General features: G+C 36.2%; 1 protein-coding gene across 3 annotated transcripts in view; it reads right to left on the reverse strand.

Annotated features, from left to right (window-relative positions):
• The window catches only part of LOC126816867 (GDP-mannose 4,6 dehydratase), a 70,494-nt gene that overhangs the window by 43,699 nt on the left and 3,052 nt on the right, over nucleotides 1–23,743 (reverse strand). For 2 of the 3 annotated variants that reach the window (XM_050543660.2, XM_050543658.2), the window contains exons 1-3: nucleotides 19,431–19,587; nucleotides 15,060–15,104; nucleotides 3,395–3,482 (exon numbers count right to left, since the gene is read on the reverse strand). In XM_050543660.2, the coding sequence (XP_050399617.1) occupies nucleotides 3,395–3,482; nucleotides 15,060–15,104; nucleotides 19,431–19,511 (214 nt within the window). In that variant the 5' untranslated portion in view covers nucleotides 19,512–19,587. Of the gene's footprint in view, nucleotides 1–3,394; nucleotides 3,483–15,059; nucleotides 15,105–19,430; nucleotides 19,588–23,743 lie in introns of those variants that run through there. The other variant, XM_050543659.1, reaches the window with a different exon arrangement.

Below are 23,743 nucleotides of genomic sequence, written 5' to 3' on the forward strand. Positions count from 1 at the left end.
CGAAATAGTATCTGTGTTTTAATCAGATTGAGGCACATAGACACATACAGATCACAGATACATAAGCATCACAGACACACATATAGATCAATCTAATCAAAATCAGATGTTATTATTGTTCCGTCTATTCAGGATATTACAGCATGTTTTCCACTTATCAGTAGTGTAGGATGAGGGAGTGGGGGGAGGGGGGCAAGAACTGTGTCTAGTCATTCAGACATGTTGGCATCAAGCCTGGAAATAATGCACCTGTCACAGACAATGTCAGGCACAGATTCAGGCTTTGTCAGGCACAAAACCTCTGGTGCCAGTCATTTTGTCCGCCATTGATTTGTCTTTTTTATTGCTATTATCAATACATGTCCGACACTTAGTTGAAAATGTCAGGTACTATTTCATTAGTGCCTGACATTTTGTCAGGTACATCTAAAACTGTTATTTCCACGCCTGGTTAGCATGCACGTAAAAGAATCCATAAGAATAGGCCGTTCATTTCACATGACATTATGAAAATAAAACTTGAATATGGGTTAATTTTTATGATGTACATTGATACAGCAACAGATTACGATAACAGTCTTGTCACTTGATACAAGATAGGATGGGGGAGCCACAGTGGCCCGCTAACCTTGAGTTCCTGTGTTCAATCCCTGCTTAGGCCGAAAAAGTTCATTAGGATTTTCTGACGTGGTTACACCTTGTCAGTGGTACAGGACAGTGGGCCTTGCAAGGGACAATGTATAGTGTACACATTGGACTGGAGAACTCGTAAAAGATCCCTTGGCAGTTGGAATTTGATATAAGAACAGGCAGTTCCGTGTATACATTGGAATGCACATAAAAGATCCCTTGGCAGCTGGAATTCGATATAAGAGTTGGCGATAGTGCCACTGCCCGGACAAAATTTCACTCATAGCACACTGTATGGTGTATGCCCGTCTTCATTAGCCCAGTTGGAGTGGCATAATAGAGCACTAAACTCCATTTCATTTCTTTACAAGATTGTATGGAGTAGAAAATTATTTGTCTTCTACACAGCTCATCTTATCATAAAATACATCTATTCAACTTATACTCCACATCGACGACGACGTATACCTTATAATATAAAACCAATACACCCCAATGACTTATAGCCTGTAATATACGATAATTTTAATTAGACTGATCTATAATGCACATGCTGATTCAAACTTAAAGATATAGCAATCATAACAAGTCAACATTAAGGCTGATGTCCCCTACCTCAATTTTAAAAAACCCCACAGGTGTGACACTTTTTAATTACTTGAACATTCAGCAAATTCATCTTTTTCTACTTCCAAGTTTGAACATTCTAGCTCAACTAGAAGCCTAATTATTGTGTTCCAATAGGTATGATGGACGGACAGACATACGGACACACCCATTATAATAGTTCCTTGCTTTCTTCAAAATGGGAGGGACGAAAAATATACATGCATGATTAACAAGATAACATCATGATTAACAAGATAACATCATGCTGACGAGAGAACATCACCAGATCCTTTCCTTTACCAAAATAAACTCCTGATTCCAAAATTATTTTTGATACTCCCAAAAAATCAGTTTTGATTACCTAAAATCATGGAAATTGTCAACCGGGGGCAAAAATTTGAAACAGAAACCTTAATCGAGAATTGTATTCACGAAATATTAAACTAAAATATTTTCAGAATGCTGCCTTTTCATTGGCTGAAAGCTAAAGTTTGTACTGGGAAGTTAATTCTCAACCAATGAAAATGTTGAAACATCTTAAGTTTTAAGTTTCATGAATAAGGCCATGGACTCAATCACTGATAGTCTTGGGGGTTGCGTGGAAGAATGGTTTAATAGATTGGTCTCGAATCCCCCGCTTATGTGACAAGGAGTAGGGTGGCCTGTCCAACCTCGCAGGTTTTCTCTGGGTCCTTTGGTTTCTTCCCACTGCTAAAGACCCCTACGTACAAGCGAACTACTGTATTGAAATAAAATCAAATACATTAGTCCCGAAATGACCAAGTTTGTGTTGAGTGGACGTTAAACCCCATCTCTCTCATTGATAGGCTGTAACATGGACGTTTCTTGAGTAAAACAAACATATCATTTAATTTTAAGACAGTACAGATCACAGGGGCCCGTTTCACGAAATTCTAACTAAGATAAAATCCAAATTTTAGTAATTTGATTGGATAATATTAGATTTATTTTAGTGATTATCCAATCAAAACTGAAGTATCTACTAAAATTTGGATTTTATCTTTAGTTAAGATTTCGAGAAACATGGCCCAGATTCACTGCATGTAGTTTTAACTCTCTTTTTCCACTGTCTTTCAAGCCCTAATTAACCTTCTTACATTCCAAAGAAACACAATGTATAACATACACCAGCCTGAAAATAATATTATCTGTACATGACAAAATGTTAGGCACTACAGAAATAGCCCCTGATATTTAAAACATGGTATCCCCAGTGGTTTCATTCCGTTCTACTCCACTAACCCCTGGGTTAATCTATGGGGGAGACACGTTTTCAAATTATCTGCCCTTGATGATTGTGCTATTTTTATCGACCAATCCCATACATCGGTAATTAAAAAGGAAGTTGGCAAAGGGGAGTAGCTCTCAACGGACAAGTTAGGAGTTAGCCGAAATGAGAGAAGTTCAAATTATTCTAATTGCGTATTTAATAATAAATTATATTAATGAAGATCGGTTGTTTATGTAGGTTCAAGAGTTTTATTGTGAATTGATCGTTTGTTCGTTCGCGGAGTTTTACGTCCATGTGATAACGTAGACAAGTTATTTTGAATCAAATTGCCAAGTATAAGTTCAATAATAATAAACATAACAGAATGAAACATTTTAGACAAAGAACGAATAGTAATAATAATAACAAAAGTCAAACATATATATGTTATACATATTTGAAATCCGCGAAACATACTACAGATTTAGATAATTCAATTAAATATAAATGAATTGGAAATATATACATTATTTACATAAATATGTAAATACATAAATATGTAAATATGTTGTCATCCTTTTCCACTGCTTATTTACATAAATCATTCAGTAAATGGACATGAATATGGTTATCTAACCTCATAAAAACGAAGGCGAAACGATAGATTTGTAAACTGTTTTTTTGATTGGTTCGTAGACCATAGCTACAATCAAGGCCAGGGTAGATAATTTGAAATCGTGGAAACCCTATGGATTAACCCAGAATGAGTACACTGGGGATACCGAGGATGTGGTTTTGCAGTTTCCATGTTAATGATAACCTAAGCATGGCATCAAGCGCATGTTCATGTTTATTAATGCTATATTAAACCATGAAATCGTTGTGCACTCAGAATTATATTAGTTAATTACAATGATTACTTACCTCCTTCTGTATGTGATTTAGGATCTGCATACAGATGCTCTATTCGATGTGTATTAAATGTACTAGCTCTTCTAATGATACCATGTACCTTAAAAATATACCAAAGGTCAAAATTAAACATTTTATTATAAAATAAGTATTGTCATTTAAATGTGACAAATTGAAATCCTGGTTCCTTGTTGACCAATCTCAAAGGGTAAACTTATCTCTGGGAAAAACTCGCTGGCCACAAGTCAGCCATTTTGAATGTCACATGATGTACCCTCTTGTCTGTTGATGTACAAAGATCCAAGATGGCAGCTACAAACTCACGTTTCTTCAGAAATTTCACATATTCAGCCAAATCAATCACATTGACTGTGTGCTAAAAATAGTTCCCGGTAAATCATCAAATTGGCTGTTTTCGAATAAACATTTGATGTCAAGATCTGGAAAATGTTCCAAGGATCATTAATATGTAACTCATGCAACGAATCGATGCCTAACTGTCAAGAAAACGTTAGTATTAAATTCTAACAAATCCTGTCAATCAATAGCCACTTGGGGGGACCCTTAGGAACCGATTTTATATGGGGGGGGGGGGGCCTTAGGAACCGATTTCACGCTGATTACATGTAATGGCCAGCAAGTTTTACCAGGGTAAAGTTATCTCTTAGATCGAGATTTCAAATTGACAGAGAATGCAAAGAAAACTTTGTTAGTCGTAATTTTATCAAGCAGTTGCCATGCAAGATACACATACATTCCAAGTGTAGATCAGTGAAAATCAATAGGGTTCATCCTGTCATGGTACCATTGGTGCAGATCAAATTTGACTTGCCGATAGACCAATGAAAGAATGATGAAAATTGATTGGGTTCATGCTCGCAATGCTTCACATCATAATTGTCCAACTCAACACAATAACAGGATATTGTTGACTGACAGGTGTTGGAAATTGATAGGGCTCACCCTCACAAGCAAAATGAAATGAACTAAAATGGGATTTAACATCCTACTGTTCTGCTCTGACTGGGCTAATGAAGACGGGCATACGCCATACAGTATGCTGTGAGGGAAATTTACCCAGGCAGCGACACTATGACCTACTCTTATATTGAATTCCAACTGTCAAGGGATCTTTTATGTGCACACCAATGTATACAAGGGACCTTGGCTAAATCATAGCTTGGCTAAATCATACAAAGATAGGTTGCCAAGCAACAAACATACGACCACAGCAGCTAAATCATTTGAGCAGTCAACAAGGATTGTCGCATATTTATTCTTTTGTAGGTAATGGGGTGCATTTACAAGAACATTTCATAGAGTTCAGATTATGATTTTCATACTTTGAGGGTTCAAAAGGTTCTACAAAATCAAACAAGGGAGTAATTTATAGAAATCGTTGAAATTTGACAGGCTTTTTCGCCTTAATAATTTAAATAATGCATATACACTTCACACAGATCGGACAATAACTTTTGTCTTTGAGTGTTTGCAAGGTTAATCAGACTGAAACAAGGCCAAGGGCCATAACCCTAGTGGTTAAACAGAGTGAAACAAGGGCCATAACCCTAGTAGTAAGTGATGCATAGAAATCTCATACAGATCGAAAGATAACTTTTGTCATTTACATGGTTCAACAAAGTGAAACAAGGGCCATAACTCTAGAAGAAATTAACAGAAATTATTGAAATCAAATAGGATTCTTCATTCACTAATGTACACAACATATATCAATTTCAAAACAATCAGATGATAAATGTAGTCTGTAGAGTGTTCACAAGAAATTGTGAACAGACAGACGGATGGGGTGACAGCAATATACAACCATATTTCCATGTTGGAGTATAAAAAATGTGGCCTCTAGAGGGTCCTGAACGGAATTGAACCACTTCTGAACTGATATTCCTTTCAGATATCCAATTTGATCTGTAAAGCTTCAATTATATTTGTTCTATTTTCTCTGTATTCCACATGTATATTTAATACTAAAAATGAACACAAAGCAACGAATAATGGATTGAAAATCAATTCTAGACTTGGCTGTATACTCTCAGCTGTTTTACATATACACATTAACTGTTAGTCAAAACAGAGACATCTGGTAAGAGAAAATGTCTTGTGTTTTAACGATGAAAATCAATAAATCATTACTCCACAAAATTAAAAGAATAAATAATGATCTCTGTTAATAATTATTCGTTAGTAAAAGGAAAATGGTTGGTTGTCAGATGGATCCAACAGATACATGTATTGTGGAACTGGATGCAATGCAACACAAACCATCATCATAGTCCGTTAAACTTAAGCACATCGAATAATTTAAAGTTACAATTTCATATTTTCTATGAAAGTCAAAACATAATTATTTCTATGTCTTTTGCTCAATAGGTTGTCAACTCACTATTATACGATCATAGGTGTCATTCTCACACTTAAAACTCATTTACACCGGAAGTAATAACACAATTACCCCCCAATTACCTCCACCATGGATTAGCTATCCTCAAAGTTTGAATTTGAAGAGGAAAATGATATTTTTGCCAATTTCTCAACTGGCAATAGTGAATTATAAGATTAATATGATTATTCTTTAACAAGGTAGGACTGTTTATAGATACCATCTATTTTAAGGCTTTATTTTAATAAATTTTAAAAATATAACGTAAAAATATGAAATTGCAACCTTAAACTGATTTAAAATCCCTGGCGATCATTTAACTATATATGTAGTTAACTTGTGCGACTGAACATAAAGGTCCAGGGGCAAATAAACCAGTTTAAGTGCCCCAGCTCTGTACCTGTCTTCGAGAAGGCTTTTCTTAAAAGCACCAGCTGTGTACCTGTCTTCGAGAAGGCTTTTCTTAAAAGCAGTCTTATCTTGGGTGTCTGAATGGGTCAGCTTAAATTCGCCAGCTCTAGCTTAGTGAAGGCACGCCCATTAATAAGGGCAAGTCACCAACTCGATATCATCCACAGTCTTTGACATTGCAAACACGACTCAGCAGTACAAAGTATAAACATCAACACAGACCGAAGAGAGCAAGAGATAGATCAATGGGGTTTAATGTCCACTTGACGCAAACTAGGTCATTTCGGGACTAAAATATGGTTAAAATTTATTTCAATAATTTGCTTGTGCCTAGGGATCTTTAGCAGTGGGAGGAAACTGGAAGCTCCAGAGAAAATCCACAAGGTTGGACAGGCGACCCTACTCCTTGTCACATACAAGCGGGGAATAAAAACCACACCATTTGTCTCAATGACAGACCTCATGATGCAACACCTACATGTTAACCATTCAGCCACCCACTGCCCCACTCAGTTCGAAGATCAACCCAACAAATAATCAGTTAGCTTGGTCTCAATGACAGCCCTTATGATGCAACACACACATGTTAACCATTCAGCCACCCACTCCCCCCCACACCATTTGTCTCAATGACAGACCTCATGATGCAACACCTACATGTTAACCATTCAGCCACCCACTGCCCCACTCAGTTCGAAGATCAACCCAACAAATAATCAGTTAGCTTGGTCTCAATGACAGCCCTTATGATGCAACACGCACCTGTTAACCATTCAGCCACCCACTCCCCCCACCCAGATCGAAGATCATCCCCACAAATAATCAGTTAGCTTGGTATTTATTATCCATCAGTGGCTTAGCAAGACGCTGGCTCGCTAACCTGGAGGTCTAGGGTTCGGTCCTGGTACTGGCAGAGAAAGTTCCTTGAGATTTTCTGCCGTGATGCAACCTTGTCGGCTGTGCAGAATAGAGGACCTGAAAAGGGCAGTTATCAAGTCACCCAGATGGGATGGAAATGAAATGAAATGGGGTTTAACGTCCTACTGTTCTGCTCCTATACTGGGCTAATGAAGACGGGCATACGCCATACAGTGTGCTATGAGGGAAATTTTGCCCGGGCACGGCACTATCGCCTACTCTTACATCGAATTCCAACTGCCAAGGGATCTTTTACGTGCATTCCAATGTATACACGGAAGCTCGGTTTTTCGTTTCATCCGAAGGACTAGACAGCTGTTCTTGTCAGGCCCTCCGTTCTGCACCACTGACAAGGGGAAACCACGTCGGAACAGATGGGATGGAAAAACGAGGTGTTGTGTAAACATTAACATGCACGTAAAGAACCATTGACAGTTGGATGCAGGGTAAAATTTCCCTCATAGCACAGCATATGGCCCACTGTAACCCAGGTATCATTTAATCTTGTGTATCTAGCACCAATTTCTTTCACATTCGTTTAATATCAAATCTTTGTTTAAAAATTCGTAAAAATCGTTAAAAATCACCAAAAATCATTTAATGTACTTGTGTCCAGTTTACAGCTGACTGATTAATTTTGATAATGAGTGTCCAATTTCCTGACCAATGTTAAAAAATTAACTATTATACATCATTAATCAATTGGGTTCTTTATATTTTAACAGTGATTGAAAAATTAAACACTTGTAAATTGGACACTCATTATCAAAATTGAATGGTCAGCTTTAAACTGGACAGAAGTACAAATTAAACGATTTATAGTGATTTTAAACAGTTTTTACGAATTTTTAAACAAAGATTAGATATTAAATGAATGTGAAAGAAATTAGTGCTAGATACACAAGATTAAATGAAACCTGGTTTACAGTGTATGGCTATGCCTGCCTTTATTAGCCCTGTCGGTGCAGAAAAGTGGGACGCTAAACCTCATTTCATTTCACTATACTACATTGGTATGTGGTTGAAAATAAAATATAAAACATTAACTAATGGTATTGGTAGAAGTTAAATAATCTACCCAATTAAATGTATGCCATGTGTAATGTTATATTGTTTTATTGGTGGTTCAAGGCAATATATTATTCTCACAAAGTCTTATTTTATAAATCGGTGATCAATAAATTCTGTAACATATGTTATCAACCTGTGTCCATATTCAAAGCATATCTTAAAGTGCACATAAGATGGCCGAAAAATCTCTTTAAAGTGTGTAGCCAGTGGTTACTATATCCACTTTACGGCAAGTTCACGCCAATATGGATGAAATTAATTCAGCTATCTTCACTCAAAGTCGTAAAAATAGACCTTCCGTAAAAACGACTTTGCCAATCATCGAAAACACTCTTAATCCCCCCAGACTCCAGTGACGTCACAGTGATCGAATGCATATTCGGAATGTTTATTCCTTAATTACCTATATACAGCCGGCGTGTGTATTCTTTAATGCCTGAAGGATTCCTAAATCCCCCTAATTGAATAAAAGGGCAATTCCACAGTAACGGAATTACATTTAGAGCTATTTGGTACTGTAAGACAGCTAACAGATTTTTACCCTTGGCTACTTTGTTGTCAAATCTGTACTAGAGTGAGAGCTAACAGGCATATTTTCTCTAAAAAATAGCCACTGACTTGCCGCATGAACTTATAAAGTGTCTATGTAGGTGAACCCCATGGTAACGGAATTACAAGTCAAAAACCCCTCATTTAGATGGTTGTGGTTATTTAAGAAATTCTGTGATTTATATAGACAGATCTACATTTCTTAAAGGACAATATTGGCGCCAGTCATTATCACATATTTGATAGAACTGGTTAAACATATTCCAAATATTATTTTATGACAGAGATCATTGCTACGATAGAGGCGTAATCAATGCTTCAACAATCGGAAATGACGAACACAAAAGGAAAACACAAGTAATCCCTCTATATAACTGATTGAAGTGACGGGTGATAACAGGTACATGGGCGAATTTCTACCCACTAATAATTATTTCAAAGACCAAAAGTTGTTATATTTTCAAAAAAATAATTGAATGTCATTAGATAAGAGAACATGGATAAAGTAGAAACAGTCCGTACATTCACACGTGTTTATTCATTCTATCCCTATAAAAACATGGTAATGCATGGTACCATGGTAGTAAAAAGTAAGAAAAATAAGTTTTGACTTAGACATAATTTTTTTTTGACCAAAGCATTTGCGTGTAATTAACTCTACCAGATTCATTGTTTGGCATAATTTCTGAACTTAAATATAACAAAACTGGTTCATATACATCAATTTTCTTTTTTGGCATTTTTTATTTTCTGCCGCGGAATTGCCCAAAACAATTGACTACAGAATAATTTGTTTCGTAAATCTTTTTAATTTAAGATCCAATTTAGATTGCCTACAACTTTTAAACTTTGAAGTCTTGAACTCTTAATTAATTTTTTACATAATGGAATTTATTGGACGAACACTTTTAATATGTAAATAATATACGGGTCCAGCAATGTGGTTTTTACTGCGAGCACTTCGCTTTTCCACACAAAGTGTAGTGTCGTTAATATCTGTCATTAATTAATCAATCCGACTATAAAAGTTATACAGGCATGGGTCATAAATTAATTTACACGTCCGTGTTAGCAGTGAGTGTTAGTGGGATTAAGAATGTTGATTAGGTAATTATCTTTTTTTTACGCCGACCAGATCAAAGACATCACTCTAAGTGGAACGTGTGCATAATACCTCATGAACGAACTGATGGTAGAATCGTACACCTGCACATTAATTGTATAAAATAATTAAGTTTTACTCATCAGTGGTTTATAATTACTATTTACCCAATAAGTATTGCTCACCGGTGTTTTTGTAATCAAGTAGCCTTGTATTATTTGTTGATTGGCGTTTAAACAACAATCGTTTATCTTCTTTTTAATAAAAGTATTTTACCATTGCATTGACAGTTTAATCACTCACCAAACGGCACCAGGAACTCCACGTATGATCCCGTGCAATTTTCGCGCCGAAGTTTAACCTCATTTACTACACCCGTAGTACATGGAACCGTACATGGTAATAAGATTCCCAGCGTTGATTGGCTGAGAAATGAGGGATATCTATTGTACATGTTATGCATAGTGATCGGAAAATTCCATATTCACTGTAAATTTCAAATGGAGTTACGATAAAAGTTGTTCTTTATGTATAGAAATGGTTATTATTATATATAGCTAATAATGATATCGACAAATGACTGGCACCATTTGTATTTCTGTACTTAAGTTTGGGATATCAAGTATTACGGGGTTATCCAAATTACCGGTAAATGCGCTAATTTCTGATTTACATTCAACCGTTTCTGTTTTTACTTTAATTTTTAATCAGTTATGTTCGGCGCAATACGCCAGAAGTCTTTAGCATCTGGTTATTCCAGTCCACACAATAGTACATGTATTTATTGCGCATGCTCTCTTGATAAGAATACGGCATCAATGTTTGACATGACTTGTGGAATATGTCTAGCACTCATTCTTCGAGTCCCTTGTTACAAATGGTGCTGAAAAACGCATTATGGTACAAAATTCGTGTACCAATGGTAAAATATTCTGTCTTAAATATTAGATATGACAAGCTCATCTTTTACCAGTAAGATCACAAAATCAATGTTGATTTAAATTGACAAATAATTCTTGTTTTCAATGTCAAAGACTTTGGATGATATTGAGTTAGACACTTAGCTAAGGGTAAGTGGTAATCAAAGTCAATGTTAAGTACTGTATCAAATTTTCCCTTGAAGTTCAGCTGTCTTAACTTATATTAGTGCTTAGCCCGTAATAGCGATTTTTAAAGTTAGGTGATTGAGATTTATTTATTCAGGTAGAAAATTACGCCACATGCATGTTTCGTACACGTTTTGGGATTCTAAAGTGTAGGCACGGACACAATTTCTATAAATTTATCAAATGATAGATTGATAAACATGCTAATATGCTGTTTACAATTTGTTATACATTGTTAAAATATTAAAGTTTACAATATTCATCATTATACTATACCACTCTTCGATAGCTGCAATTGAAATCTATTGTTTTTGAAAAACATCTATGAAAACAACTGTTCCGGTAATGGATGCGTACTATCATAATTTACAATGTATCATAAATTATAGTCATACTATTCTCAATATAATATTTCGACAAACATTTTCCTGGTAATGACAACTAAGATTTCAACAGAGGATAGCCGTGTTCTTAAGGTGACATAACTTGCATGTGACGTGAGTAATTCGTGATTTTTGGCAGTGGAGGTTATTCCATAAGTTAAAAATTCATGTTTTTTGGCTAATGTTCCCCAGAGAAAATGATAATGAAATTTCAGTGAATTTCAGTGAAATTTGAAAATTTTGCCCAATCTCACTGAAATGACCAAATTTCACTGAAATCTCACCAAAATTTCACTGAAATAAAAATACATTTTGGTCTATTACTGAAATTTCACTGAAATGAACAAAAATTTTGGTCTACTGAAAATTCACTGAAATAAAATATATTTTGGTCTACTGGAATTTCACTGAAATATTTATATTGCAAATTTCATTGAAATTTCACTGAAATTACAAAACATAAAAATGACATTTTTTCATTGCAAATATTTTAATAACTGCATATAAAGATTTGTAATTTGTGAAGAGAGAACTTCGAATGTTTTTAATTTCCATTAATTAATCACGTTATTTCCTGAAGTAGACAATTTAATTGACGTTTATTTTATTCGTCCATCACCGTGCGTAATCCATGAATACGTGCTAAGTAATATCAACATCAAAATTTTTTCCGATATGTTCCGATAATTGTTGTATTATGATAGAATGGCTATTTTCTCAAACGTAACACACGTGTTTCAATAACTTCAATAGCCATATTTGGAAATGGCTGTAAATTATATGAAACTCTCATGCAAACAAAATGACCTTGCGTGCATGTTAAATTACTAAATTGATAAACTGGTGTCGCTATTTAAACAGATTAACAGGCTTAATTAACCGAAGTTCTTTTCACCGTTTCGCTAAAGAATTCCGAATTTTTAATCAAATGTTGAAATTCCTGGAAAAAGGCGCGTATTTGGAATAATATAGAGTTGTGTTTGTGGACGTAAATTTTTGGATTATATGACCCCCAAAACACCTACATGTATCACAGAATGGTTTGTTGGATAAATTTTGAAGTAGTTAATTATAAAATGGATGTACTGATAAGGCGTATTTTCAAAAGCAGCCATGGCATGGTGAGTATAGTTGTTTAAATTCTAGTAGATCGGGCTATGTATTGGTAAATTAACTTTCATCATGCAAATTATGTGACCTGGCTATGTTTAGTTTTTAAAAAATAAGGTAAAAGGGTTCTGTCTATATATATTACGGATCCACTAAGATAAACCAAAAGATATTTAAAGAGTAAATTATCAGTGTTATAACCTTGTGTATTCAGAAGTAATTACTAAATGCCTGCCACTAGTGACAGCTGATACACATTTATCCCAAAATTTATATTATATGCTTTGTTTTTGACAGGATAATTTTGAAACTGCTGAATGCTCTAACAGCACACTGCATGGCACATGCCTATCTTTATTTAATATTATTTTGATTGTGTCATTTCAGGCCATATATTTTTATTATCATTGAAGAAAAGGACAACACTAGAAGAAAAAGAAAATTTAGAAGACGGGATACAGAAATTTGAGGGATAATTAATAATATAGTAATATTGTAATTGTTTGGAGTTTTTTTTTTCAGAATGCATGTTAATACTAATAATAGACTTTGAAATAGTAATGAGATTTCAGTGAGAGATTTAGTCAAAATATTATTGAAATTTCAGTGAGATTTCACTGAGAAATTTGGTCAAAATTGTATTGAAATTTCACTGAGATCTCACTGAAATCTCATTGAAATTTCACTGAAATTTCAGTAAAATCTCACTGAAATTTCAATAATATTTTGACCAAATCTCTCACTGAAATTTCAGTGTGTATTTTCACAGGGGTTGGTATTCCATATTTTAAGTGTGCAGTTAAGTTTTTCACATAGCCAAGTATATGTAAAATAGAGCCTTGGAATACCGATTTAATGTAAGACACTTGGCTAAGTGGAAAAATTAAATATTTTTACTTAACTTTAAGAAAACCTTTGAATATGAACCCTGGTCTGATCTAAACCCTTTGGTATATTTTATGTAGAAGACAGATTCATATAAATACTTAAAATCCCTGAACAGATTTAGTTAACCACACATGTACATGTAGTTATACATGTATGTATCAAGGGCATACTTCCTCGCAGTGTTTAAACCTAATCCCACTTAACACTGCTGTAATAGTCCGATTAACAACCAATACCTAACTGCTTACTAATATAATTCGCCTTTAAACAGAGCTCCAAACTGGACCAAATATGTTTACATAACGCTACGTCATGACTCACGAAATTTATAACGCGCAATTAACCAGTGCATAGCAGAATATTGCAGAAAAACTAATTGCGTGACAAAAAAGGTTATCAAACGGCTACAATGTAAACAATACTGTTTGGAGACGGACAATACTTTCACCGTTTTTAATACCTTAAATCACTGTCCAAAGTTTTAGGGAAGATCCCAGATTAAACGATGGGCTGTTATGTTGCTGTACTCGAGATAGATTTGATTGAACGGGAAGAATAGACACACTCCCTCAAAAGCTCCAGTATTAGAAGCCAATCCAGTAATGGCCAGAGAGGGATTTCTCGGGATGTTGCTTCAGGAATATGACACAAGGGTAGCAGCAGAGTTGTGTTGTAATGGATTGTATATCTGTAACTCTGCTATATACGGCAGTGTACTAGGTACATGTACTAACCATCTGGAGGGGGGGGGGCGAAGATCTATCATAAAGTTTATCATTGAGTTGACTGGTGTCCAGCCTTGTGGGTTTTTTCCTCATTTTCCAGTTTCCTCCCACTGCTAAAGACCCCTACGCGCAAGCAAATTATTGAAATAAAATTGAACCATGTTAGTCCCGAAATGACCTAGTTTGTGTCAAGTGGACGTTAAACCCCATTTCTCTCTACCCACTTGTATGTGACAAGGAGTAGGGTTGCCTGTCCAATCTCATGGGGTTTCTCTGGGTCCTCCGGTTTCTCTCTATCTACTAACCATCTATTGAGTATCTTGCACCACTTACAAAGGGAAACAACTCAAGGAATCCTGCAGAACTTTCTTGGTCGCTACCAGAATTGAACCCAGGATCCCTTGGTTAATCATTGATGGAGGTTGGGTGGTCGAATGGCCTAAGGCCTGTGCTAATCGCTTTAGTTTATACGGCCTGTCATTGAGTTAAGTGGCATGGTTTCAATCCCCCATGTGACAAGGAGTAGGGTTGCTGTCTAACATCATGGGTTTTCTCTGAATTCCTCCTAATGCGTGGCATATGCTCATCTTCGATGTTAAACCATGTGGAATGTTGGAAAATGGAGACAACATTCTTTTTAATTTAATTAAATCTCCAAATTTCTATAGGCCTGGAAACTATTCTACAATTGCTTGAATATTTCCTTCTCTGGGTTCAGGACAACCTACCACACCTGTTAAAGTCTCTATTGATGTTTTGTCTACTCCAATGTCAACAGGTGTTACATTGTGTTAGAACAAATCAGTAGAGAAGTTAATTATAGAGCATACATATTTAATCATCAATAATCTAATTTAAACCACTAGAGGTTGACTTCAACAATTCACTAAATAAATGTTTAACAATGCTGACTGGCATTTTTTAAAATCCCATCCAATTTGCATTGAATGCAATTAAGGACAAACATTTTCTAACCATTTGAAATCATGAGGATGTACAGTAGATGAAATGCTTACCTGATAACCTTTCTCAATGAGGAATTCAGCCAGATATGACCCATCCTGGAATAGTTAAAACAATACAATAATGAGGATAATGGTAGTTAAAGATACATTATGTAAGATTTAGATAAAGAGCTAGCCATTCTTGCAATAATAGTTGGAAAATAGATACATGTACATGTAAAATGAATAATTTGAAAATTTCATTCAAATTACTCTACTGCGAGCGAAGATATTAGTCTTTGAAGGTTTGACAAGACGGTTGTAAATTCAGATCCTCAATAAAGCTTGAGCTTGATTGAGTGCCTTTATAACAAAGGGCCATAACTATGTAAATGATCATCGGTTTTTCTTCCTAGTTCTGCCAGTTTTTATACAAAACATGTAATCAGATGATAACTTTAAGATGTAAATGAAAGAAAATAGGGTTTAACTTTAACGTCCACTAGACACAAATTAGGTCATTTCGGGACTAACATATGGTTTAATTTTATTTCAATAATTTGCTTGCACATAGGGGTCTTTAGCAGTGGGAGGAAACCAGAGGACCCGGAGAAAACCCCCCGTTTGTACACAGGTATGCATCGTTAACATATTGCTACAACGGTGGCGGGCGGGGGGGGGGATGGCTGAATGCTTAGCGTGTGCGTGTTGTATTATACCTACATGTAAGCACAATGATATATACATGTATCCAGCATAACCTCAACTTGCAAGTACATGTATATTTCTCCTCCTATAATTTGACTCTCATAAAATCAGCTAGCAGAAATGAGTCTTGTCAATTACTGACAATGAAAATACTTTAAACCTTATTTATATTATTCACATAGTAAATGGATTTAAGTCAGGAATGTAGTTACATGCATTTGGCCAGGTTTTGTGTGATGAATGTAGATCTGTCATGCTTCACATATATTTCAATAGAGTGGTTTTTTTTATCAGTTTCTAATAACAATACAGAGTTGAACTGAACCACACCCGTCTATTGATATACATGAACCTCACTAAGTCACATACGAAATAAAATGAAATCAATCCTACTTTTCTACATCAACCAAGCTCAATGGACATAGACCATGCTGTGTGCAAATAGGGAGATTTTGTGCTACGGCCAACTCATATTTTGCTTCCAATGGAATACATATGTAACTCAGTTTTTTGTCCCATCCAAATGAGTAGACACTTTAACTTGAGAAGGGAAAACCAGGCTGGAAATTCCTGAGAAACTCTGGAATCGAACCTGGGACCTACTTTCTTCTACTGTGACTTTCAAAATAGGAAAAAACAATTTCCGAATGGTAATTTCCCATGCTAAAATATGAGCAGTGACTGGCAAATGTTCTACTATGTATTATTATTATTAACTGTTGTTAGGCACTTTATGAATGAGATATAGTTCTTTCTCTAAACACCATAAAATTATTAATATAATAAAATATCTCAGGAGATAATACATGTACTTATACAACACTTTATACCTAGCGATATCAAATACAGATAAATTCTTTAACAGATCTTCAAACCCCCTCTACTTAGTACTGTAACGAATTTTAAATGTGTGTGGGTGTCAAGTTTTGTATATAGGCCTAGGCTATGCCTATAACATATTGACCACAGATATTTCAGTCATGTCCACAGAGATTTTTAACCCTAACCATGTAACTCCATTTGTACCATTTGGTCAAACACGTGAAATACCAGTTTTATTCAGTAAATCTCCTAACACTGTGGCAAGGAACACTGTCAAATCATTCGGATGGGATGAAAAACTGAAGGCCTGTGTAAACTTTGGTGTTCCAGTAAAACAAACTTTGAGAGTTGCAATTCAGAAACATAACGCTAACGCTACAATATACGTCCACATTCCAATTCTGCTTTGATTGACAAGGTACTTTGTCAAGAAGGCTAGGCTTTTGGTTTGTTTAGCGTTGAGGGTCGTGCATCAACATCAATAGTTCCTGTCCTTGGGGGTCGGGCATGCACCAAAAACAATAGGGATCTTCCTTGGGGTATAAGGAATAAGTATACCAAGTTTGAAGAAAATCCAGTAAGAATTGCGCCCTGTAGGCGACACAAAGACACACGAAAAGAAAATGGGAAATGGGCGTGGCTCTGCCCCTGGGGGTTGGGCATGTACCCCAAACGATAGGGATGTTCCTTAGGGTACAAAGAATGTGTATGCAAGATTATAAGTTAAGAAATGTGGCCTGTAGACGACAAACAAACAAATACTAGAAATGGGCGTGGCTCTGCCCCTGGGGGTCGGGCATGCACCAAAAACAATAGGGATCTTCCTTGGGGTAAACCCGAATTTTACATGGGAGACAACTCTTTAAAGCATATCACGCCGAATTTTACATGGGAGACAACTCTTTAAAGCATATCACGCCAGTTTGACATTGTTAGACGGAGTTATCTCCTCCGAACCAAGTGAAACCGAAGTCTGAAATTAAATCCCAATCTGACAAAAGTACTTAATATTCTTAAAAGACAAATTATTAATAATAAATTTGGTACTAAATTATAATAACGAATGACACCCAAACATAAGACTTTTTAAAAATGTACATCCTGAAAACGCACATGTACTTGCAGTTACATGAATTTATAATTTATTTAGTGTGAGAGAGAGAGAGAGAGAGAGAGAGAGACATTGTCATTGCAGTACCAAAAGGTCTTTAGCAGTGGGAGGAAAGGGGGAGAAAACGGTGGTTTGAAACGTCAACAAATAACCGGTATAAATACTTCTAACACTTACAAAGCGTTCTGAAAAATAAGTTGAACAAAGGCTCTCAGAAACCACTCACAAAAACCCGAATGTTACATGGGTGACAACTATTTAAAGCATATCACGTCAGTTTGACATTGTTAAATGGAGTTTGACATTGTTAAATGGAGTTATCTCCCCAAAATCGGGCATGCACCCAAAAGAAAAGGGACCAACCTCAGGGTATAAGGAATATGTATTTTAAGTTTCAAGATGATCGATTTAGAATTGTGGCCTGTAGGCGACACACAAAAAGAAAATTGGCATGGCTCTGCCCCTGGGGGTTGGGCATGTAGGGCCTACTCCAAATGATAAGGATGTTCCAAATGATAGGAATGTTCCTTAGGGTACAAAGAATAAGTATATAAAGTGTGGCTCTGCCCCTGGGGGTTGGGCATGTACCCCAAACGATAGGGATGTTCCTTAGGGTACAAAGAATGTGTATGCAAGATTATAAGTTAAGAAATGTGGCCTGTAGACGACAAACAAACAAATACTAGAAATGGGCGTGGCTCTGCCCCTGGGGGTCGGGCATGCACCAAAAACAATAGGGATCTTCCTTGGGGTATAAGGAATAAGTATACCAAGTTTGAAGAAAATCCAGTAAGAATTGCGCCCTGTAGGCGACACAAAGACACACGAAAAGAAAATGGGAAATGGGCGTGGCTCTGCCCCTGGGGGTTGGGCATGTACCCCAAACGATAGGGATGTTCCTTAGGGTACAAAGAATGTGTATGCAAGATTATAAGTTAAGAAATGTGGCCTGTAGACGACAAACAAACAAATACTAGAAATGGGCGTGGCTCTGCCCCTGGGGGTCGGGCATGCACCAAAAACAATAGGGATCTTCCTTGGGGTATAAGGAATAAGTATACCAAGTTTGAAGAAAATCCATGAAGAATTGCGCCCTGTAGGCGACACAAAGACACACGAAAAGAAAATGGGCGTGGCTCTGCCCCTGGGGGTTGGGCATGCACCCCAAACGATAGGGATGTTCCTTAGGGTACAAAGAATGTGTATGCAAAGTTTCAAGATTATTAGTTAAGAAATGTGGCCTGTAGACGACAAACAAACAAATACTAGAAATGGGCGTGGCTCTGCCCCGGGGGGTCGGGCATGCACCAAAAACAATAGGGATCTTCCTTGGGGTATAAGGAATAAGTATACCAAGTTTGAAGAAAATCCATGAAGAATTGCGCCCTGTAGGCGAACCACAGACACACACACACACACACACACACATACATACACACACACACACACACAGACAGGGGCGACGGCATAATACGTTCACATTATGAATGTGGACGTATAAAAATGAATAGACGGCACCACTGTCGGGCACACTGTAGGTGTGTGCAAATCTTCATTAGCCCAGGGGGGAGGAGGGGGGTTGGGTTTGGATGGCCGAATGGTTAGTACATGCACGCTCTATCATAAGACCTGTCATTAGCCCAGTTGGTGCAGAAAAGTAGAATATTAGCCCCATTTTATTTCTGCTAGTTAAAATGTTAAGCAGTTAATTAATGAAAAGAACATTAAGCCCCATTTCATTTCTGCTAGTTAAAAAGTTAAGCAGTTAATTAATGAAAAGAACAAATTAAAACTATTCATACCTGTCCAGTAATACCAGTTACTAAAGCAACTTTCTTATTCGTATTTCCATTTGTACAAAAACTACCGTTACTTTGAGACATTTCTAAATCTGATCCTAGTTAAAATGTTTTATACACTGTAGACACACTGATGCTTCTCTTACCACTGTATGTCTACTAATAACAATATCACCTGTACTAGCAATCCATATATCCTCCACACCAGCTTTTATACATTGACACATTGTCCACGTCACCAATTTCTTGTCATGGACTATCGGTTAAATCTAATGCCCTACAGACTTTTTCATTGAACACCCTTTTATACAACTATCAACTCAAGTTTATCACATTACACAATCAATTACTGAATATATTTCTTATCTACAAGTATAATTGAATTGGTAAGACTTGGCGTGAAATTACACATGTATTATGTATAAAAAAAGCTATACTTTTTGGTCCTGGATAACAATCGGGTTAAAAATCAGATTTTTTTTTTAATTACAGGTGGAAATAGTCATTTATTTCTTTTGTGCTCTTGTACTGAATTGTTTCATTTTTAATTCTTACAATATTTTTTGTGTTGTGAATTTGTGATCAGTGTGATTTTGAAGGAATAAGCCAATCTGATTAAAACACATGTACAGATCCTACATGTATTTCTTTTCGTTTTTTATAGTTCAAAATTTCATTTTATTTGTCTGTACTACACTAGGATCTGGAAGAGTTGTTATATAACCTGCATTCTGGATGACGTGAGGGATTAGCCAATGAAACCATCGGTTACGGCGACTTCTTGGCATGCGATGCACAGAACTGTGGGTAAACCACTAGAAACGTCAGCGCTGATAGATTAATCACTGTCTGATGTCATAGGGTCAAAAGCCGCTCGTACGACCCCTGACACAACCTTCCAGTACAACTGGCCAGATCTTCATGTAGTGTAGGCCATCGAAAGTATAAAAAAACAAAACGAAATGTATTTTAATCAGATTGTTACAGCCAATTCATTTATCAATGATATAAAAAATAATATGGAAATGATGGGTACAAAAATGATTTTCAGCTGTAGAAAATGCTTGACAAAAAACTCTCCTGTATCGAGATTCAGATACTCAATATGGCTTGAACTCGATTGAGCACCTTTATAAACATGAACTCTATTCAAGGATGGATTGTGATTTATCTACCGGTACATTTGCATGACTGCAGTTAAACAAATATTAGTACCTATATGACAGACATATGTAAATGTACATGCAGCCGCGCACAGAGCACTCACTTGGGTGGATGTGGCGCATTATCAAATGCAATATATTATTATTATTATTAATAGCCAGAGGGGGTGTTTGTGTTTCTATTTCTGTATTTATTGCTTAAAGGTGTATGTCTCTATTCTTTGACGAGAATTAAAGATACATTATGGGAGATAAGATAAAGAGATGGCAGTTCTCGCTATAATAGTTAAAAACTAGATAGTGTAAAGGTAATTTGCTGAAAATTTCAGTCAAATTGATCCACTATGAGCCGAGAAAGAAGCGGGTGAAATTTTTGCATAGTCTCGGTCATCATTACTAAAATCATTAATATAAACAGCATAGTCTCAATTATCCACTTTTTTTGATTTAATTATCAATGGCCGTTAGCGGCATACATGTATAGGAATCTAATCCAGCCAACATCAAAGGCTAGCCTTGACATCGAGAGTTTATTATGGTCTGGATAAGTTAATTAATGTCTAATTGATAATTTAGATAACATTTCAGGCTTAAAGAAAGACTAGTAATAAGCAGATTTTGCTCTTGCATAATGCATGTACATGTATAAAAATTGAATTTTTTTTTTCAAATTTCTAACAATTTTGATACGGTAGTAATTTCTAATCAATTATTAGGTCATTTCGGAACTAGAGAGAGAGAGAGAGAAATGAGGTTTAAGTCCACTCGACACAAACTAGGTCATTTTGGGACTATGACATGGTTCAATTTTATTTCAATTAGGGCTGGTGGAAAATATTGATATTGCAGATAATCGTCGGTAAGCGTTTTGAAAATCGATTATCGATACAGTTTTAAAATATCGAATATCGCACAATTATAGGTACTTAGGTCCATAAAAATAATCCTTATCACTGTATTCTTTGCAACACGTGCTTGGGTCTAGAACTGTAATTAAACAGAATAGTCATAATAAAACGCACACGTTTTGTTTTTTCACGCGAGACGCCACTGGTAAGTAATGTTGGACGCTTATGTCATGATGAGAGCCAATGGTTTCACGTAATATTCAGTGTGCCCCTTATTCCCCTTATTTTGACTCTCCATTTCTTTCATCTTCTCTGTTTCTAAGTCAAACACGTACTTTCCTTTTATTAGTTTATCAAGGTATTTGCAAAGAAATGTCTGAAGAGGAAATAACTACATTTTAGTCATTATTATTCTGGTCATAAGCGACAAAGATATGGCGAGCGGTGGCGGTTATGTCTTCCAAATGAAGTTGATCGAGTTTCTTTCTACACCTTTGTTTTGATATGGAATGCTATTATTTTATTGTCAAATAAATGAAAAAAATTCTACATGTATACAGAATGATATCACAACATAAACTCGCATATAATTCGTTATTCATGTACACATGATTGTTTTCAAATCAATTGTAAGTCAAAATAATTTGCCGATATTATTGATTATTGATCGGCGATAATCAATACTTGAAACAGGATCGATTGCCAGCCCTAATTTCAATAATTCACTTGCGCGTAGGGGTCTTTAGTAATGGGAGGAAATAGGAGGACCCGGAGAAAAGCCATGAGGTTGGCGACCCAACTCCTTGTCACGCACAAGAAGGGAATCAAAGCCACACCTCAAGTCCAAATTGAACAACAGTTCAAGCATTGTGGTCATTAATCAATATTAAGTATTCTGTGACCTTCCATTCTCGAGTTAAGCTGAATGCCTTGACAATGCAATATTGGTTACAGGGTTTAATAAATTTGTTTAAATTTGGTATGAACGGCTCAAGAGTTAATCCCCCCTTTTCCAAATACTTTGAAAATGCGATAAATTTGGTGTGAAGAATTGGGGATCATAAGAGGTCAACCCCTATCAATATTCATCCATTACAGAGTTGCTACCCCTCTTCCATACATGTACACCTTGATGTGAAGCATTGTGGTAGTAAGACAAGGCGTGTTCAGCAGCCTTCTTTCCGAGAGCCCCTGGTTTCAAAAACCCTAGTGAATGTGATCGAGGCTATAGTTTTGAAATGATTTTTGTCCAATTTGGTAGCAAGCATTAGGGTCATGAGATGATGAACTCAATTGATATTCAGTGTTCCATTTGGGACATCGGCTGATCAGCTAAACAACTCAGTACTACTTCAACTAGTTAAGGATTAAAAGTTAACACCCACTTCAACTTAGGGCAATATTGCAGATATTTGTCTTGAAGAGGTCAATACTGTCTGAGAAAAAAGTCTAGAATCAGACAGGATGGGAAAAATGGCGGACAAAAATGAAATCGTCATTGAGATCTTACAATTTAGTTAAGCTATGATCTAAATGAAATAAAATGAACTGGGGTTTAACTTCCTACTGTTCTGATCTGAACTGGGCTAATAAAAACAGACATACGCCATACAGTGTGCTACAAGGGAAATTTTGCCCAGACAGTGGCACTATGGCCTACTCTTATATCGAATTCCAACTGTCAAGGAATCTTTTATGTGCACGTCCATGTGTTCATGGGACCTCTTTTTTTCATCCCATTCGAATGACTAGACAGCTGTCCTTGTCAGGCCCTCTGTCCTGCATCAGTAACAAGGGAGAACCACACCGGAAAATCTGGATGAACTTTCTCGGCCAATGCAGGGATCAACACCTGACCTCAAGTCTAGCGAGCCAGCGTCTTACCCACCGTGATCCCCAAACTATGATGCAGTCATGCCAGTTGGGAATATATTAACTAGAACAACCTACATGTAAAATCTGAACATTCAATTTATGGAAATTATGGTTATTGACCAATAGAAGATGACATGTCTTCATATACTTTTCTGACTTAGGCCTGTTTTCCATGTATGCGTTCTTGTGACGTTTCCCTGTGCCTTTTTACTGGCGAAAAAATCGGTCTAATGCAATGTACATGTAATGGGATTGTGTCGTTGTAACACTTACATGGAAAACAGGCCTTAAGATAAATATAACATTTGTGTTGTGACAGCTTGAAGACCCCAACTTTGTGCTTTAATCTCTCTGGGATTATCAACCACAGACAAATTTTTAGAAAGAGAGAGACAGAAGGTTTAATGTCTACTTGACACAAACTAGGTCA

This window comes from Patella vulgata, chromosome 3 (genome assembly GCF_932274485.2).
Source record: "Patella vulgata chromosome 3, xgPatVulg1.2, whole genome shotgun sequence".
NCBI classification, from domain to species: Eukaryota; Metazoa; Mollusca; class Gastropoda; family Patellidae; genus Patella; species Patella vulgata.